Source organism: Ursus arctos, unplaced genomic scaffold (assembly GCF_023065955.2).
Source record: "Ursus arctos isolate Adak ecotype North America unplaced genomic scaffold, UrsArc2.0 scaffold_3, whole genome shotgun sequence".
NCBI classification, from domain to species: Eukaryota; Metazoa; Chordata; class Mammalia; order Carnivora; family Ursidae; genus Ursus; species Ursus arctos.
The window spans coordinates 24849519-24870517 of NW_026622985.1; the positions used below are offsets into that span (position 1 = coordinate 24849519).

The 20999-nt window shown below is 36.6% G+C and overlaps 1 protein-coding gene across 9 annotated transcripts in view; it reads right to left on the reverse strand.

Moving 5' to 3' along the window:
• The window catches only part of CACNA2D1 (calcium voltage-gated channel auxiliary subunit alpha2delta 1), a 484525-nt gene that overhangs the window by 397008 nt on the left and 66518 nt on the right, over positions 1-20999 (reverse strand). For all 9 annotated transcript variants that reach the window (XM_044386064.3, XM_026504644.4, XM_044386072.3 and 6 more), the window contains exon 2: positions 3593-3674. In XM_044386064.3, the coding sequence (XP_044241999.1) occupies positions 3593-3674 (82 nt within the window). The remainder of the gene's footprint in view (positions 1-3592; positions 3675-20999) is intronic.

Here is a 20999-nt window from a genome sequence, read left to right on the forward strand (position 1 = left end):
TTCATTATTATAGAACCTATTCATTCAGAATACCTGATAATTTAGATATTAGTTGAAATTTAATAAAAATATAATTTAATTTATATCTTTACATGAAATATTTTATCAACATATTACATGACAAAATGGTTGCTAATAAATGTTTTATAAACTTAAAAACTTGGTTTCCGGGGCACGTGGGTGACTCAGTCAGTTAAGCGTCTGCTCAGGTCATGATCCCGGGTCCTGGGATCGAGTGCCACATCAGGATCCCTGTTCAGTGTAGAGTCTGCTTCTCCCTCTGCCTCTGCCCTTCCCTCTCCCCCTGCTTGTGCTCAAGCTCTCTCGCTCTCTCTGACAAATAAATAAATCTTTAAAAAAAAAAAAAATCTTTGTTTCCAAGGTTAAGACCACCTTAATTTTTTAAATGTTACCTCTTCGTTATGATGATCAGCCTCTCCATCTGCCAGCTACAGGGATTCGTGTGTCTACGTGTGTGTGTGTGTGTGTGTTTAAAAGTAATAAAATGTGGGGCGCCTGGGTGGCACGGAGGTTAAGCGTCTGCCTTCGGCTCAGGGCGTGATCCCGGCGTTATGGGATCGAGCCCCACATCAGGCTCCTCTGCTATGAGCCTGCTTCTTCCTCTCCCACTCCCCCTGCTTGTGTTCCCTCTCTCTCTGGCTGTCTCTGTCAAATAAATTAAAAAATCTTTAAGAAAAAATAAATAAATAAAAGTAATAAAATGTCTTCCCTTTGCTGAAAGATTTCAAAGAAGATACAAACAAATAAAAAGACATCCTGTGCTCATGGATTGGAAGAATTAATATTGTTAAAACAGCCATACCACTCAAAGCCATCTGGAGATTCAATGGAACCCCCATCAAAAGATAAAAGGCATTTTTCAAGAATTAGAAGAAACAATCCGAAAGTCTGTGTACAGTTTGTTAAAAACAGACAATAATAATGTATTATAGGTATGTAATGTGACGGATATCATTACAACCACACTGCAATACATAAATGCATCAAAGTAACACAATGTCCGCCTTAAATTAACACAATGCGTTAATCATTATCAACCCCTCTCCCCGGGCTAGTGTTTTTAGGAAACCAGAAAGCCGTTTTTATAATATTGGAAAGATGTCTGATTTTAGCTATGGTGCCTCATTGCAGCTGCTTCTTTCTGAGCCTTCAAGCAAAAAGCCAGCTGTGCCCTGCGATGCCAGTAAAAACAATTCCATTAAATAATTTGGGAAGAACTATCATTTCCACAATATTAAATATCAACCCAGGAATCTGCTAAATTCCTCTATTCAACTTCTGATCCTCACCATGCATCCAATAACCCGAAACTCAGCATAAAGTTCACTCTTAACACCGGTGTCCTTCAGCTACTCTGCGCTTTACGTTCCCATGGCCAAAAAGAAATGCAACCCTCTGGCCCCCATCATGGACCTTTGCTCTCTAGACCAAAGGAAAGGGGCATATGGAATCATTTTTCTATGTAAAATAACACTCTTCATGTGCCCCCAATATTTAAATTCTTTTTCCAATAATAGATTCTGCTCTTGCTCTCTCTCTCTCTCCCCCCGCCTTGTTACATACTATATAATTCTTCTAGTTGTACAGTTTTCTGTCACATAATTAGGTATATGTCTCCTAAACAGAACATTGTGGGGATTTTCTTACATCCTGCCCATTCTATTTTTTTATCCTAATTCAGACTAGGCCATCTATTCATTCATCAAGATTTGCATTGTTCTTAATAATCTATACTTGATAAAGCATAATGGAAATCAGGTGAGGTTTTTGTGTGTGTGTGTGTGTATGTGTTTTTTTTAAGTGATTCATTGCAAAAAGCAGGTTCAGTGAAAGGGTTCACACATTAACACCAAAAGGAAAAGTGAGGTCAGCCAAGAAAGTGGTTTTTGAGGCTAGGGAAACAGTGGAGAGGAGGGAAGAAGAGCTCCCAAGAGCAGTTTATTTTTAATCTCAAACTGTCAATAAAGACAGTCATATCACTTCTAACCAGAATCTGTCAATTCTCATTTCTTTTTTCCTCATGCCACAAACTCCATCACTTTCACAGAGGCTCACCTTATTATCCTGCACAATTTGACATTTTAACACATTTTTCCTATGAGGAATCACTGCGGACCCCAAGCATCAGCTTACAGGAACCGTTGCACCCTCAAAGGAAGGATTTTTGAGTCATACAGTGTCGGTCCTCTGAAGAGAGGAAATGCATCTCTGTCAACCTTTGACAGCCTGGACACAGCCTGAGACATACTCTGTGCTTAATAAGTGTTGATTAGAATTAAATTCAATCACTGTTATTCACAAAGAACACTTTTCATTTCCCAATACATTCCTTAGCTCATGTCACAGATACTTAAGTTTCTTCAACATACTTCAGTATGTTTCTTTATGAAGTTTGATCAATACACAAGGTAACCATACACTTCAGTGTCCCCCTGGGAGGAATACCCACATATATATATATCCCTATGATGAATGTTCATGTATCATACATGAACTTGCTTTTATACCATATCTCACCTCTGTGACTCATCACATTTGTGGAAAACAAAAGGTCTCATTGCATCACTAAGAACACAAGATAAAAGCACTTTCAAACTGTTACTTACATTGGAATGGAAGTAGTGAGACTCTAAAGAAATGACATCTAATTTTTAATAAATCTTATGGAACCTACACATGTAAACACTCTTACCCAAGGAAAATAATCTATTTAAGATGCTACACAAATATTTATATGTTGCTATCATTTTCAAGAATCATGTTGGAGTGACTTTCATAGCCATTTCATAAATCGTAAGAAAAACCATATTTTAGAATGTCTTCTTTTCTTGCACAAAAATCGTTATTACCCATCTCAATGACTCACTCTAGTCTCTAGACATGGCTATAAACACTTTCCAACCATTTTTAAAAATAAAATCTACCCTCAAAGAAAGAACATGTGTTCCCACTGAGGATATTCAAAAGAATCCATCACAGGACTTCAAGTCACCACTGTGTGAGAGATTCTAAAATATACTCTGAAGAACGGGAACATAAAAACCCCAAGATGAATTCTAGGGGATTCTACACATCACATGAACTCATCTAAGGTAAGGCTGCATGTAAACAGTAGGGTGTGGTGAAAACGCTACATTAATTGTTCAGAATGGCATTTTTTGTTCACAATAACTAGCAGTCTCAGGGCGCCTGGGTGGCTCAGTCGATCAAGAATCTGCCTTTGACTCAGGTCACGATCCCAGAGTCCTGGGATCAAGCCCCACATCAGGTTCCCTGCTCCATGGGGAGCTTGTTTCTCCCTCTCCCTCTGCCCCTGCTTCCAGCTCATGCGCTCGCTCTCGCTTCTCTCTCTCTCTCTCTCGCTCTCTTGCTATCACAAATGAACAAAATCCTTAAAAAAATAATAATAACTAGCAGTACTAGAAGTACCAAGGCTCCTTCTCCGAATTTCACTACCCGATTCACATGAAAAAACATGTCCTATTCATAGTATAGAAATGCAGTTTCCGAGAAGATAGTACTGCATTCAAATCAAGGAAAAGATTAACAAACTTCTTGGGATGTTACTCACATCAACAAGCTGATTGACTCCGCTTGCTGTTTTCGCCAGTGTGACAAGGTCTTCTTGCATCTTATCCACCCATGACTTGATGCTGCAGAAATCAGAAGAGAACATTCTATCAATCTCTGGCAAACTGAAGCCACACATATACTTGTGCTGTAGTTAATGCATTAAATTGCCTTGTATCTTTCTTCCCCCTCCAAGTTCCTACTATGTCCACCCTCGCAACCCACTTTCAAATTACAAAACCAATGAATCTTCAGTGGTCAACTTCTCAGGATGCTGACATCCCACAAAACAAAAAGAAAAAACGACAGAGATCTCTTTTCCAATATAAGGGTACATGTTAACTTAATTTTTATGAGAATTCTATTAATAACTAGTTACTAATTAGAGTATTCTAAATTAAACTTTACCATTTAGCTTACAAGTCTTCTTAATATCAAGGGTGTGCTACATATAGAATATTTGAAAAAAAGAAAATAGAAATAATTTTAAATTTCTCATAATTCCATCACCCAGGGATAACCCCTGTTAATATTTTGATGTATTCCCTTCTAGTCTTTTAAAATTCTTCCACGTGGCTGAAAGCATACTATGTAAAATTCACATCTCTGTTTGTTTAGGTCATATGATAAATACTCTCCCATGTCATTACAAATATTTTATAAACATTGTATTTTAATGGCCACTTAATATTCCATTATCTCTACATCCCATAATATATTTGACCATCCTTTTTTATTAAGAGAGAGTATCATCAGCTTTAACCACCACAAATTACACAGCAACAAATACCTTAGTGCATAAGGCTTAAAAGTATTTCATTTCCTTAGCTAGACTCTTAGATTTGGAATTCTTGAATCAAAGCTGACATTTTAAAGGAATGGTTTTAAGCATTAAAATTATGATTGAAAGATTTTAGTTCAAATCCTTTTCATGTATATATTTCTGATTAATGAAATGGAGATCTTAAAATATAAGTTACGGATGTCAGGACATTTTAGCAAAGCTTAAATCAATGGTCTTACTTCTTCCTGGCATTAGAGACATTACCGAACAGCACACAATATTCCCTATTCAAATCAATATAGCTGGTAATTCCTTCATCTATTGCATTTATTCATCCTTATTTGTAAAAAGACATACAATGTGTATTCTTTTCTGCACATGCAAATACAAGAAAACACTAGTAAGAATTATAGGAAATGACTTATATTTGAATTTGAACTTCTTTCTACATATATATGACATGTGTATCTATCCGTTGTTTATTATCCTGCTTCTTCAAATTTTATTAGTACCAAGTGTTCTCCCACCTTTAAGAGACCACATCTAAGAGTGGTTTAGAAAAGAGCTGTTTTGAAAATTAACTGTGTATTTTGTAAGTGTTCCATCATGAGATTTAAACATGTTTGTCTTTCTTTTCCTGGAATAGATAAGAATTTCAGTAGATCTACAATGTTACTAACTTTTTGTCAGATATATTTAAATGTAACAGAATTAAAATGTAGGGGAAAAGCATAATGTAAAAAAGGGATTTAAATGAGGTGCAGGTGAACATACAAAAAATAACTAGCTGATAAACTTAAAGAGGAACAAGGAAAAATGAAAGTGACAAAAAAAGGGCGGAATACTTAAAAGAAAAACACAGTGGCTTGATTCAAACATGAAGCCAACTAGTTAAAAAATGAAACACATAAAAGCTGGGGATACTTTCACACAAATGAAAATAAGGAAGAATATTTATTGAACCATGCTGTACGAATATGATCTTAAAAGGTAAAAAAAATACCAAGAAATAAAAAAATACACGGGAGAAGGGTGTGGAAAGAAATGTATAGAACCATTAAATGATGGCTGTAAACCACATTATTTAATATTATACTCTCTGCTGTTTATAAGCTGGTGCATATTGTAGGGGCCAAAGGAAGGCCACCATGATGGGCCCAAGACGGGCCACTTTGGCATGAACATTATTTTGAGTCAAAGGCAATCAAAAACCAGTATATTCAGGAAAAGCTCTTTACCTCCCCCTCAACTGCCTACTTACATAAGGAAGACAGCTATGAACAGAGATTCTTCTTTACCTAAGAAACTTACCTCCCTAATAGGGAACCTCTGTTTTACAGCCATCTCCTCTCACCTTCTTGCTAATGGTCTTTCTCCCCTTTGTATCCTCAGACGCCACTCCTCTCCTTAGCTCATATAAGCCTTGTGGTGCCTAAATGCCTTTGGAATTTCCATGTTTGTGTGGATTCCTCACAGGTATGCTATTAAATTTGATTTTCTCCAGTTAATCTGTCTCAAGTCAATGTGATTCTTAATCCAGCCAGAAGGAGCTTGAATAGAGTAAATCCTTCTTCCCTGATAATCCATTTGCAAAATACTATAAATACGAACTAATATTCTTACTACTTTTATTAGATAAATAGAATTGTGCTCCATTTTTACATTCAAAACAATAAATTACAGCAGGGAGTCGGCAGGAGCAAAGAGCACTGACACCATTTTTAAAAAGATTTTATGTATTTATTTGAGAAAGAGAGGGCGCGATCGAGGGGGGGAAGGGGCAATGAGAAACAGAGAAGCAGACTCCCTGCTGAGTAGGGAGCCCAAAGCGGGACTCTATCCCAGGACCCAGAGATCATGACCTGAGCCAAACGCAGATGCTTAGCTAATATACCTGGGTTTGGAGTCCTCAGAAGTTTCAATAAGAATATAAAGATCTAGTGTTTACAATGTATATAAAGGACTTGGGTAAATCAATGTATGACTCCCAAAGGACAGTATACAGGAGGAGGAAGGAAATACCCAGCACTAGAACTCTGGAAAATAACATTTAAAGAAGAGACCTACTATTTGAGTAGTGGTAAAAGAGAAGGGAATCCAAGAACAATGGTATCACAAAACCCAAACAAGGGAAAAATTTCCAGAGAGAGGATGTAGTTATAGAGTCATCAAATAAGGTGGAAGAAATTTATCCAAACCATATGTGTAAGGAGAATGAGAGAAATGGTGTGGAATCTAGGAAAGAATGAAGAACAAAGAGTCCTTATTTTTCTTTTTCTTTTAAGATTTTTATTTACATATTTATTTATTTATCTACTTATTTATTTACTTGAGAGAGAGAGAGAGAGAGAGAGAGAAAGCACCAGCAGTGGGAGGAGCAGAGGGACAAGCAGATTCCCCCTGAGCAGGGAGCCTGAACAGGACTCTATCCCAGGACCCCAAGATCATGACTTAACCCAAGTCAGATGCTTCACGGACTGAGCCATCCACGCACCCCTATTTTTCTTTTTTAGTAGGAGAGATGTAGGCATGTTTCCATGTACAAGGAGAAGAGCAAGTAGAAAGGAATCAGACAAGATTCAGGAGAGAATATGTAATTTATTGACCAAGTAAGGTCCTTCAGAAGCTCTACATTAGGCTTTTTCTTGCTCACCCCCTGTATTCCAAACATGAGAATGGAGAATGAGTGAAGAAATAGGCATAATCCAGGAGAAGCCTAATCCATGGCTAGAAGGGAGGATACCTTTTCTGTAGAGATTTCAGGGAAAATGTAAAAGCTTTTGGGTAAATGGAAATAACCAGAGCAACCTGATCAGAAAGCTGAGACAGTTCTACTTACTGGTGTCTATTTCTTTTGTAATAAAAGAGACAGTCATCTGTTCAGAGACAAGCAGCAGGTATTAAGGTAGGATAGTTGGAAAGAAAGCTGGAGGTTTAAAAAGAGCATTAGCCGGAGTGTATTTAAAGATGTGCCCTAGACCGGAGGTCACCATTTTTTCTGGTACTAATCAGCATAAATGTGTGAATGTCTTCACCATCTCAGGACTGGAGAGGGAAAGATGAGGGAAAGATGAGAGAAAAAGGCATTCAGATGAATATGGGGCAGATACCAGCATGTAGGAAAGAAGGATAAGGAAAAGTAATTTCAAGGGCCTGAAAATTTCAGAATCTCTCTATGAATTCTAAATAATGAAGACAACCAAAAATCTCATTAAAATGTTACAGTATTGTATTTATAAACAAGGCATATTTTCTAATCACCAACCAACCTCACACATGTCCATGTGGGCTGACTGTCCTTTTCCAGGTTCTGTGTTTGCTCTATAACCTCTCCCTGAAATGAACCCTCCACCTCCATTGTGATGGAATAAATTCCACAAGTACTGGAATAGCACCTTTGACAACCTCCCACACTAAAGATTTTCTCCTCTGTCCACTAAACTCCAAAAGCCTTTTAATTGTGCTTTGTGCTTATTCTCCTGTACAGTTTCCAGATGAGATGGATATATTTCATTCTCATTCATCACTGAATCCTCAATCTTTTTATTACAGTGTCTTGTATCTAGTAAGCACACAGGTATTTATTGAATACATTAAAAAAGTATCAGAATGAAATATAATTACATTACTGTGTTTTTAAGAAGCACAATTATCTTTATTTAAGTAGAGAAAGTGACTGGTTTAACAAATTTCTTCTCTTCGCAACCCACACCAGAAAAAATAAACTGCTGTACCCATGCATCTATAAGAAGCACCCACTTTTCAATAAGTAGCAAATATTCAAAATATGACTTGCTATTATAAGGGGATTATTGAATCTCTAAAGGGAACACCTTATCATCCCAAATCTTTCAATTATAATGAATGTCATAGGGGGAAAAAAAGGTCTTGTAATCTTTCTCTGCCCCTACAATAACAAATAGTCAACTAGCCAGTATATGTTTCCAACTGACAATGTCTGCAGACTCAGGGTAAATTGGAGAATTCACTACGAGATCTAAATACTGAGACAAAGATTTTGTTGAATAATTATGATAGTCTCTTATATCCTGGACTTCATTTTATGGTACAGAAAGAGCCCAAATTTTAAAAGCCAATATATAAGATATTCGAGTTTTCACTAAATTTGAAAGAAAAATACTTGCCATGCAATTAATACTGTTCCTTTTGATATTGGATTTGCCTGTTACACAGCTTTCAAAAGGGTAGTGCATAGTTCAGGAAACTCTTCATTTAAGAAAAAAAAATATGGTAATCCATTTCATTTTGCATGCATTTGAGGAACATCAAATTCAGAACAGCACAAATTACACCCTGTTTAATCTATTGTAAAGTGTAATGGTTGAGTACAAAGTGTCAAGTCTACATAGTTATCTATTTAATTGTTTAAAATGCTACAGAGAGAATTTGCCTTTTTACTGGTTGGAACAATGAGGCCAAAGTGATAGCTAAGAATTGTTATAATAGGTCCTACCAAGACTAACTGTCCTGTGCTATATGTGATGTGGTTAAGTCCTCTAGAAAAGAGAAGGTGGTGTATGAACCCACTGCTATTTGCAAGGAGAAAGTAGCAAAACAGACATCTTTCTTCCACACTCTCTTTGAATTATCCAACCAGCCATTATCATAGTGACTAAAGCAAAAGAGGAACAGGAGGTAGACAGGGGAAGGGAGGAGGCTGTTACAGTAAGGAGGAGCGTGAGAGTGAGAAGGCTGCACCCTTTAAAGTCCTTGTCCTAGGCATTCTCTGCCTATGCCACTACTCTTAAGAAATAATTTTATTTTTAACCCAAGTTAATAAGAGGCATAATTATACCCTGTGGGCCTGGGAAAAAATTAGGATATCACAAGATCTGACAATCTGACCACTTCAGTTGTGCTGATACATATAAAGAGCTTATTCATAAATTTGAAGTAATAAGATCATATATTTCAAAAGTGTTCTACTTGCTATAAATATCCCACCAATGCCACACTTCTTTTTGTTACGTAATAAACCACCCACAGTGTTCCTGTAGTTGGATAAATATAACATAAGTAAGCCAAAGATGTAGACGGCCCAGACACACTTTTTTGCTAAATAGGCATTTCTTATAATGTAGATAACTATATCATTAAATACTTTTTTTTCCCTTAGTGTAAAAGGAGTGCTTGATATCTGCATTAAATCTAGGATTGTTTGTGAGATGGGTGTTACGCCAGGAATGTTAGTTCCTGAAATTATTCTCAATTGAAACCATTTTCAATAACACTGCTGCTCTGTTTTTAGAAAGCTGTTTAGACTTGTGAAATGCTTTAGTATTCCATTTTTATCTAGAATCAACCCTGTAAGAAATGCAGAAAGGGATGTGAAGTGCTAATCACAGTGGAAAGGTAAAAGTCCTTGAGAGTAGGAAAAAAAGGGGGTTATCACTAAAATCAGATTTTAAGCTGAGTTCATGTTCCTCTGCCTTCATTTTCTGTCGGCCTTTTGCTGCTCCTGTGTGTGTGTCTGCGTGTGTCTGTGTGTGTGTGTGTCTGTGTCCATGTCTGTGTGTTTAATCTGTGTCATAAATAAACACACTCCTAATTCTCAAAGATCAAAGATTGTTAATACCTACGTTTTATACCATCTTGGATTTATTTTTGTTTTACCCAAGAATTTTTTCATTGTTTCCTTGGTGAATATTTTTTACCTCAGCTCCAGCAATTTGCTTCCAGCGTCCAAGACAACAAATGAGCAACACACTTTAGGGCTGATACGAATGCAGTTCCACGGTTCGCTAGAAGGGGAAAGGGTTTTCCTATGAGGGATTTGCTCCCTTGAGGGCCCTGAGAGTTTTGTCTTTTATCCTTCCCCATCCCGGTGAGTTAGAACCTCCAGTCGCATCCCTCTAGCCTGGTGCCAATGGAGGTGTCCCACAAGGGTACAAAATTCTGCTGCAGGTGTTTCTATAAACAAAATGATTTGCTTATGACAAAACCTCCATTCATTTTATTGATGATCTTCCCTTGCATTATCTGTATTTTTTTCGGTCATTGCAGATTGTTCCCAAAATTTATTTTAGCCTCATTCAAGCATGTGAATATTATATAATGTCCTGATAAAAATGTCCTCATTTCCTTTTTTCTCTGAATTTTGAACTGTGCATTCATAATATATTAAATACCACCGAATACTCAAGTGCTTATTTTAAATATTTGGATTCTAAATGGCCAATCCACTTCTCCATATGGATCACTGTCTGCAGTCAAGCCAGTTTAGCTGCCTCACAAACGCGGCAGTTTTGTCACATTAGGTAATAGCATTTCCTGCTCACCTGAAATTACCTAAGTCCCCCCGGCTCCCAAAACTCATCCTTTATGTCTGTGCTTAGATCCTACTTCTGGGCAATCCAAGTCTTCAAACCCTCAGAAATTTTTCTTCTCCCTATGTTTCTAAGATTTATATAGCCTGTCCTACAGAATGTCACATGTACTGCTATAGGTCTTATGTTAGTATTATTTTTCTCCAGCAATACTTAATTTCAGGGAGTGGATAGGCCACAGCATGTAGTTCTGTATTCTGAGAATATCTAACACAGTTCTACGCATACAGTAGACACTCGATGGATAGTAGATAATATCGACTGAGCACCTAAGTGTGAGGAGCTGTTCTAAACATGTCATGTGAACATCCTTTCATTCTTAACAAAAATCTATTGAAGCAGTATAGCATCCTACTTTACAGATAAGGAAACTGAGGCAAAGAGAGGTTAAGTCACTTGCCCAAGATCAAAGAGTTAGTAAATGGCAAAGTGCGGAGCAATCTGCCCTAAGAAGCCAACAAAGCAGGGGCGCCTGGGTGGTTCGGTCAGCTAAGCATCTGCCTTCAGCTCAGCTCATGATCTCAGGGTCCTGGGATCAGAGTCCCGAGTCAGACTCTAAGCTCCACAGGGAGCCTGCGTCCCCCTCTCCCTCTCCCTGCCGCTCTGCCTGCTTGTGCTCGCTCTCTCTGCCAAATAAATAAATAATATATTTTTTTTAAAAAAAGCCTAGGCCCAGACTGACTCGTGCTGCACTCCTTTTAAAGACAGCCCATAGTATAATTTGTCTGCCAGCTGTTCCAGGACAGAGTTTAGTTAACAATCAAAAAAGCTGTCAATGCAAATTTATTAACTTGCAAATGCAAAAAACAAGAACTCTCCTTCTGAGGACCACCAGAAAGGAATATTGTAAGGGTAGCCTATCCCCAACTTTTTTATTCCTTTACCATTAGGTGCAGAAATTCTAGAAAAATTGGAACGAAACCTTCAAACTTGAAGTGGTAAATACCTTTTCGGCTCAGAAAATACATTACAATTTAATTGCTCTCAACCTTTTTGTCCCCACAGACCCAGGTTCTCTTTGAACCCTCTTTATCTGAGCAACACATTCTTTGCCCTTGCGCTCCTCTCTGATGGCCTGAGCACACTGAACATGCCAAGCACGAGACTGCTGCTTGGGGAGGTATTGGAGCCAGCTCTCCTTCCTGCCCTGCTCAGTATAAACACACAGCTAAACTAGTTGTTTTAATCAAATTGTTTTTCTCCATTAACACTGTGAAATCAACTATGAGAATTGTGCTTTCTAAACATGAATTTATGCTTAGCAAATGGTGAAAAAGTTAACAATTTTTAGCACTATCAAATAACTCCTTACAAAGAATATGAACCTATATAAGGCCTACATAAATATCAGAAGAATACAGGAAAAGAAATTATTTCTAGTTTCTTGGTCACAATTTCAAACATCTTTTATTTGAATTAAGTTTTTTAAATTAGGTAATAGATGTAATACTTGGTGATGTTTAAGTTATAATATTATAAAATTATGGCCCTTTATGTATTGTATGTGAAAAAAAACCTGAAAGTCGAGGGAATTAAACAGAAAAATATTAACAAGGAGAAAAAGCACTTTATGGAGCTAAATCCAACTGAAATTTCTATGTCATAGCCAGTAATCAAAAAAAAAAAAAAAAAATGCTGTGAAGCATGATTCGCATACATACAACTACTTAGAAGGCCATTTTAAATCCATACTTAAAACGTGACTTTTCTAGTTAAAATAAATCTTATTAACAGATGATTTGCTATTACTAATCAAAAAAGGGGGGGCAATAAAAAAATCAGCCTTGGGTAATGTTTTCCCTTTCAAGAAGCAAATAACATGATGATTTCTGGTATTTAAATTATTCATATAAAATATGAAATAAATACTTCATAATACAATGGTCAATCTCCTTATAGAAAGTCTAGTGTTGTTCTGTATATCCTCCACATTGGAAACAATTCGTCTGCAATTAGAAGGAAAGACTTAAACACGGATCTCACTCAGTCATCTAAGCAACAATAGCAAGCATGTCACAAGCCCTAGTGAAGAGAGGACACCGCTTTGGCAAGATAGCACACCCGTGTAAAACCCATCATATTTATGAAATATGAAGGAATCATGGAGCAGCCAGTCACATGAATTAAACATCAACATTCAGAATGAATTGTTGCAGAATTCTAATTTTTTTTTAACAGCCATTCTGTCACTGTTTCTGGTGCTCCGTTCAGAGCATATCCCAATGCGAATTTCAACAAGCAGTTTTAAAATGGACCACCCCGTACTATAACGTGGAAATCTAAAGATTTCTAAAGCCAGATGTGTGAATCATATGTGACTCAGCAGCCTCCCACAGGTTTGACAGCCCATAGTGTCTCTCTCCAAATGCTCCTTCTGCATAAGAGAGGCTGAATGGACTCCTCTTACTGCTATTCAGAAAAAACAAAAGGGTTTGAGCGTAAGCAATCCCTTAGAATTCACACCACCTGTTTTAGGTCACCTGTAGTAATAGAAGGAAAAAAGTCTACTGGCACATCTCTTGCTGTCTGGCACGCTGTCTTTTCCACTATCCCTGGTGTATTTCCCCAGAGTCCAGACCATCCTTGCCTATCTCTTGATCACATCAGGGAGATGGTAGCCTCATGGGAGTTTATATCGCTTTGGAACACCTTGCAACTAATCTCTAACCGAAGTTATTTATCCAAAGACTGCGGGTAACAAACATTATTTCCAGTTCTAGTAAGTGCAGAAGAAGAAAACAGCTTGGTCTTGCTGTCCAGTTTCCTTCCTAATGGAAGATGCCCGTATACATTACCCATGAAAAACGATCATGCCAATTCTCCCCAATACTTTCTGTGATAGGCATTTATCACCTTGTTGTTTGGGGGCAAAACTATCAGAATGTTCTTCTGGGGGCAAAAGAAACTGTGGTATATCTTATAAACTATTAGGTAATGATCTAAATAAGATTTAGTTTTTATATATATTCTATATGGTTTGATGATTCTATATAGTTTAATGATTACTGATTTGGAATTTACAACTAAAATTATAAAAATTTCAGAAAAAAATTAAAGGTGTCTTTAGACATCCAATTCCTAATGCCTAGCCAAAGGAAAATGGATACAATGGACTTAATAGTGGCCATACAACTGCCATTTTTATTTGCCTTTATACTTAGATTTAAACAGAATGAAAGGGGTGAATAAAAACATATGGATATCATAGCAATATGAGAATTTATATCTTCTCCCTGTTATATTAAGAGAAAAGAAACCATCAGCAACAAAGGGCAAATAAGTAATAATGCTTAATAAACATCCATGTAAGTTTAATAGAAACATCTTTTTGACCAAGTGGTAAGCTATAGGACCTGGGTTTGAGGTTTAGGAGTGGATTGGGTCTGCCGTCCACCCAGGTTCTTTGGACTAGGTATGTAAGGAAGATCCAGGAGCTAGTGTCCAGAAGCCAAGCTGGAGCCAACAATCAGAGAAATAGCCCACAGGCATAATGGTTCAAGGGGGCTGGGCAGAAAGAATGCAGAGCTCTGGGAACAAAACAGCAACTGGAGACAAATACACAGCAAATTCCAAAAAGAGAGTAAGTAACTTCAGAATTACGGATCAAAATACTATCCCAAGAATTTCATAAAGTGATTGAGGACCTATCAACAGAGTCCCTGCTTTCCTGTCTACCTCTGGTTATAAAAGGAGCTAGTAAAAGCCCAAACTGGTTAACAGAAGTGGTTATGAAGTTTTGTTTAAAGGCCTCCACTCTCTATATATCATTTCTTACTCTGAAATCCCAAAGCATGTCATCAAAATTCTACTACAATGTGAAATTAATTTGGTTTTCCTATTTCTTTAAGATAACTGAAGTTAAAGAAGTAAATAAATTAATTTTCTTTATGTTAACACTGGGGTTCAAATTACATTATGAAAACAACCAAATTGTCCATCAATGAATGAATGGATAAAGAAGTTGTTGTATATAAAGTGGAATATCACCCAGCCATTAAAAAAAAAAAGAGAGAGAGAAAATTCTGTCATTTGCAACAACATGGCTGGACCTTGAAGACATTATGGTATATAAAATAAGTTCGGACAGAGAAAGACAGATACTGTATGATCTCACTTATATGTGGAATATAAAAACAACAACAAAAAAACCAAAATCATAGAGAAAGAGATCAGACTTGTGGGTACTAGAGGCAAAGGCTGGAGGGAGGGGGAAGTGGACGAAGGGAGGGGGAATTGGAGAAAGGTGGCCAAAAGGTACACACTTTCAGTCAGAAGATGAGTAAGTACAAGGACTGTAACACACACCATGATGACTACAGCTAACACTGGTAGGATATATAGGAAAGTTTTTAAGAGAGTAAATCCTAAGAGTTCTCACCATAAAGAGAAAAAAATTTTTCCCTCTTTTTCTTTCTTTTTTTTTTGAATCTATATGACAGGATGGATGTTAGCTGAGCTCACTGCGGTAACCATATATATATATATATATATATCAAATCATCATGCAGTATGCCTTAAACTCTTAGTGATACAGGTCAATTATCTCCCAACAAAACTGGGGAGAAAAATTAGAAACTTATTCCTGAATCTCTCAATCAGACTGCTCCTGCTAGCTTTTTCAGAAAGTTCATGGAATTCATTTTGGATAAATTCAAGAACAGGGTACATACTCTCCATCTGAAGAAGAAAACACCTCTGTCAGGATTGTGGTAAAGGTGCTCTAATTTCCATCCAAGGGGGTCGTATTCTCTAGGTTTACTCTTCTGATTTAACAGAAGGGGCAGTTTGTGAAATGAATGGGCAGACAAGAAAATTAAAGGAAGAGACTCCATGGTGACCATCACAGTATCTTTCCTTTTCATTAGAGAAATCCAGAGGAGGAAACAGAGCTAGGAAGCCCAGGGGAAATAACATGCTCCTGATTAACCAACTCTCCCTGAATCTGTAACTCAGCCACCTGGTAGCAGATAAGATTAAATGAAGGAAAATGAAACTGAAGAAATTGAAAGAGATTCAATGGACACTTTTCTTTTCCTTTTCAAAGGAAAAGACAGAAATCAAGAGAAGGAATGAGGAAGAGGGACACATGGAGTTGGGAGGAGTGGGGAGGAGAGCAGAAAAATAAAGGAGACCAGAAGTAAAAGCACATTTTAAAAAATGAATGTGAAATTTCTTCTAAAAAGATGAAAATTTACTTTAGGGCATTTGAAAAAAATTGTCTCATCACCAAAAACTTTAGACAATGCACTATATGTTATTGTTCATATAATCACTGCAACTTTTCAGATAGGCAATTAGCAGTCCTAGAGACAAAAATGATATATAGCCTTTAATTCAATTATGATGGACCATACGGCTGCTTTGCTCTATTTCACACAGAACTGGGAAGACAAATCTAAGACTTTTTTTATTTGTGAGAGTACTTTTTGTTTAAATTTAATTTATTGTTAAGAAATGTAATGTTCACTGATCTTTATAGTTCAAGTATACATCTTTTCAGTGTGGATGAGGGATCTGAATAATATTGATTTTCACTACACAGATCAATGACAGATCAATAAATGAATGGTGATTTGTTTAGAGCAGTCCTTCGGTTGGCTCCCTGCAATGGAGTTCACATTTGGGCATCTCTAAATTTTAGCCACTCTTTTATTTAAACATTTCCATAAAAGACCCAATTTTAATTATTTCACTGCAGCAAATACTGAAGAGCTATAGATTATGCTATTTCTAAATCGTGGGCAGCCATTTCTCACATTCTCTTCCTGAGTTCTATGTGGTTAATAAGGAGAGGTTTGAGGAAGGGCGGAAATGATATGATTTGCCTAACCCTATTTTCTGTGGAACACAGTGGATGACACAAGAATTGAGTAATCAAGCCACTATGGGGAGGAGTCTTTGGTTGTTCTCTATAATCCTAACTGGGGGTTTCTTTACTCCTTAATATTTCAGCTAATGAACCAGAAAAAACTTTAGCACTCAGACTCAATGGAGGGAACATACACCCAAATGAGAAATAACTCCTGAGCCAGCCATCCTCATAGACCACTCATTGTCACAGCACAGAAATTAAGATCTTGATCTTGCCACTCTATGTAGAATTTGACACCATCACTGAAGAGCATGTTCTTGCCTGCTGTTTCTTCTAGACTACCATGTTTGTCCTCCAAGTCTTCTCATTTCTTCTCACCCCTCTAAGCCCCATGACAAATGTCACCACCTCACAGACACACTCCTAGCCACACTAGCTAAATCCATCACTTTGTCCTACCCCCCGTCCTTCACATTGGGCTTCTTCATTTAGGGTTTCTTCACAGCCTTACAATGATTATATTTACTTGTTTTCAGTCTCTTTCCTCTAATAGAATGTAAACAATCTAAGAGGAGGTATTTCTTATCTGAAATCAAAAGCACCTACCTTTGCTGGGATAAAATACTTGCCCAATAAAACACTAATTAAATAAATAAATGTACAACTCTTCAGGGAAAAGCACAGAGAACAGTCAAATTGAGATATCTGCATTTATATGTGAGGCATAGTAAACAAGGTTTCCATTGAAGAAGCATGGTCTTAAATCCAACAACTGAGCTTTTGGGTTTTTTTTAATGGAATGGAAAAGAATGGATAAAGATATTCTTGGCTGACACAGAGACCACAAAGTTTCTATTAAAGTTATGTGCAAAAAAACTTACTTTTTTTTTTTTTTTTTAAGATTTTATTTATTTATTCGACAGAGATAGAGACAGGCAGCGAGAGAGGGAACACAAGCAGGGGGAGTGGGAGAGGAAGAAGCAGGCTCATAGCAGAAGAGCCTGATGTGGGGCTCGATCCCAGATCGCCGGGATCACGCCCTGAGCCGAAGGCAGACGCTTAACCGCTGTGCCACACAGGCGCCCCAAAACTTACATTTCAAATTCTGAATTCTCATACAAAATGTCCATTAAATTGTTTCGGGTCCTTTTGGAATGAGAAAAATAAAAGAAACATTGTTTCCCTATATAACAAAAATTAGAAAATGCAACAGGGATGAAGACAATGCATCAGCAACTGCTGATAAATCAGAGAGTAACAACTTCTGGGCACTGTCCACCTCTACCAGCTTTGATTCAAGGATACAAACCACTAGCAATTTGCTCAGCTACCCAGACTTCAACTGCCAGCATTTGCTGTGATTACGGGAACGCACTACATCACTTGAAACTTCGACTCAAGGGATTGCAGCTATTTCCCTATGAAGCTAAAGTATTGGCATACTAAGGTAAATATTTAGATTCTTCAGAGAAAAGCAGCTACACGAATTATGTGGAAATATACAGAGGTTACCACTTAACACTGTATGGCTTTGCCAATTGTTAAAATTACTTTTTAAAGCTCATTAAGTTCTATGAAGCAGGAAAAAAAATGATTCCATAGCTGATTTCTCATTCAAAGTCAAAAGGAGATTCTGAAATTAAAGTGCAAATAGAATATCTCTATTTCTGTATTTTTAGACTGTAAGCAAATCAATGGACCATTTTACTTTAAGTTGTTAGAGAATATTAATTTCAAGAAATATGTAATTTTACATATTTTACATGATTTAATCGAGTCTCAATTTTCTAGATAGCTGTTAAGGGACTGCATTCCCTCTATAAGAACAAAAAGTAAAGACCTAGCTATTACTCATAATAGCCAGATCCTATCATTTAACTCCCTGTTCAGAATTTTCCTGTTCATTCCCTGTTCAGAAATTTCCAGGTATATCACAGTCAGTTACATTTTAATATTTCACAAGGAGGTTCCAAGAACTAGCACTTCCTATATTTCCAATCTTCTATTGACATTTTCAGTTCTTTTGCCGAACATAACAAGGATCCTTGTATCAGTCTTACTCCAAAGTTATATGAATTCATCTTAAGATCATTTTGCATAAAAATTCAGAAACCTGAAACAATCTGAATATAGCCCCAAAGCGGGGCTCTTGGGCTCCATGCTCAGCGGGAAGCCTGCTTCTCCCTCTCACTCCCCCTGCTTGTGTTCCCTCTCTCACTGCCTCTCTCTCTGTCAAATAAATAAATAAAATCTTAAAAAAAAAAAAAAGAAAGAAAATGTCCATTCATTCTTTAAAGCTAAACTCAAATATTTACTTCTCAGTAAATCTCTCCAGGATCCTGTACAATTTACTTACAATATCAAAAGGGTGTTGTATTTCATAGTAATTATTTGTTTGTCAAGCTCTCCATTCAACTTTTAGCTACATGGTAACAATGAGGGTGACTAGGATTTGACATACAGGAGGAATTCACTAACCACTGAGTAAGTTAATACTAACTCTGTTACATGCAAAACTCTTGTCAACTCTTCCTTTCCATTCTCACGATTACTACTTAGAAGGACTTATTCATCTAGTGCATGGGCTATTGCGTGAGTGGCCTGCTAACTGAACAATCTGATTCTATCTTCCTTTGCCTCCAATACTTCCACAATTATTGTTTCAGAGCAAATATAAATGATCTTTTGAAATAACATTATGGTTTTTCTGATTATAAATTAATATGTATACATTAACTAAATTTTGAGAAACAGCAAAAAGGCATCCCACAATTAAAACAAGGTCCCCCAAAAAAAGACTATAAACTGATCTCACCTACGAACATAAGCAAAAAACCTCTATAAAAGACTGATTAACCAAATCAAAGAGAAAATCTTAAAAAATAATAATAATGCACCATGACCATAGAACATTTATTCAGGAAGAAACAGATGTTTCAACATTAGGACATTTTTAGTAACAGGAAATCAAGAAAATCAACCTAAACATACAAGGACTCCTTCAGAAGTTGAAGAGAGAGACATCGATTCCATGGAATATGTAGCAGCTGGAAGACTGAACGGAAAAATGAAGGAATGACAAGATAATGAATGGAAAGATTTCAAGATCTTCAGTGGAAAAGCAAGTCATAATAATGCATAGAGTGTGAACTTATCCATATGTATATGTAGATAAATATTTTACTCCATAAGCATTCATACAAGAAGTTACATGAACAGTGGACATTATTGGAAAGAGAGAGACCAAACTGGTACCCGTGGAAGAGGTAATGGGAGCAGGGAGATGAGTCCTAAGAAGTGGCCTCCGTAGTTTAAATATTATTAATATTAAATATTATCTGTTTAAATCTCTTACAGCATAATGCATCATAAGGTAATAATTATAGAATTTTTAAAGGCTAATTTATAACCCTCCTTATACAGATATGGTCTATCAACAATTAGGAAGACTTGGAGCAATTCCTTCCCAGTCAGCAATATCTCGGTAATTGTGTTAAAGTCTTGGGCTCCCAGTCAGACTTCTTGGGTTTTAATCCTCGTCCGTCTGTTTACTAGATGGTGCAGGAGAGTTGCTCTATCGTTTTAAAAATTAGGCTAGTAATGGTATGTAACTCATAGGGCTCTTGTGAGGACTGAAAAAGATCTTACCCATGAAGTGCTCAGAACAATATCTGCAACATAGTAAGTCTTCACTAAGTTACTGTGGCCGCTCTACAAAGTCTACAACATTAGAACCAGAAACTTAAGGTTGAGAAACAAATGTATTACTCATCTATATCCTTAGCTTTTTCCAGAGGGAACATTTATTTACACTGGAATAATTGTCCCATTGATGTAAAACTTGACTGAAAACTCACTTGTTTCAGGTAAGATTTTAAAAATAATTTTCACTGTAATGAAATTCTATGAGATGCTTAATGTGCATTTCATTGCGAGACGGTAGGCCTGAAATGCTGTACAACTGTTTGTCATTTTCATGCTTTTACTAAAATTCCCCTAATTTTTCTTTTTCTTTTTCTCTCCTCTGTATGTTTCTATATTTGGTATACTTTCTATTATTAGAAAAATAAAATAAAATGAACTGACCTTCAATTTTATATATTAAACAAATTAATAAGATCAGAAGCTTAAAAACCATAGTTATTTTGCTTGTATATTATATTTAATATAAATTTTTGTGTAAGATAAAAAAGTGTGTTTAATTACAGCATTAATGTACATATATATAACTTCTAAGATAATATTGTCAAAAATAAAAATACAGCAAATAAATAGTAACACAAAAATAAACCATAAACTTTAAGATACTGGGTAACGTCATTGTAGTACTTCCGAAATTACTGGGTAGTTTTAGCATCATCGCTCCTCAAAAAAATTTGTCAATCCTCTGGAAATTAATGTGAGATTCCTCACTGCATTTAAGATACACATGAATTAGTTCCCTGAGAAATAACTTACAGAACTG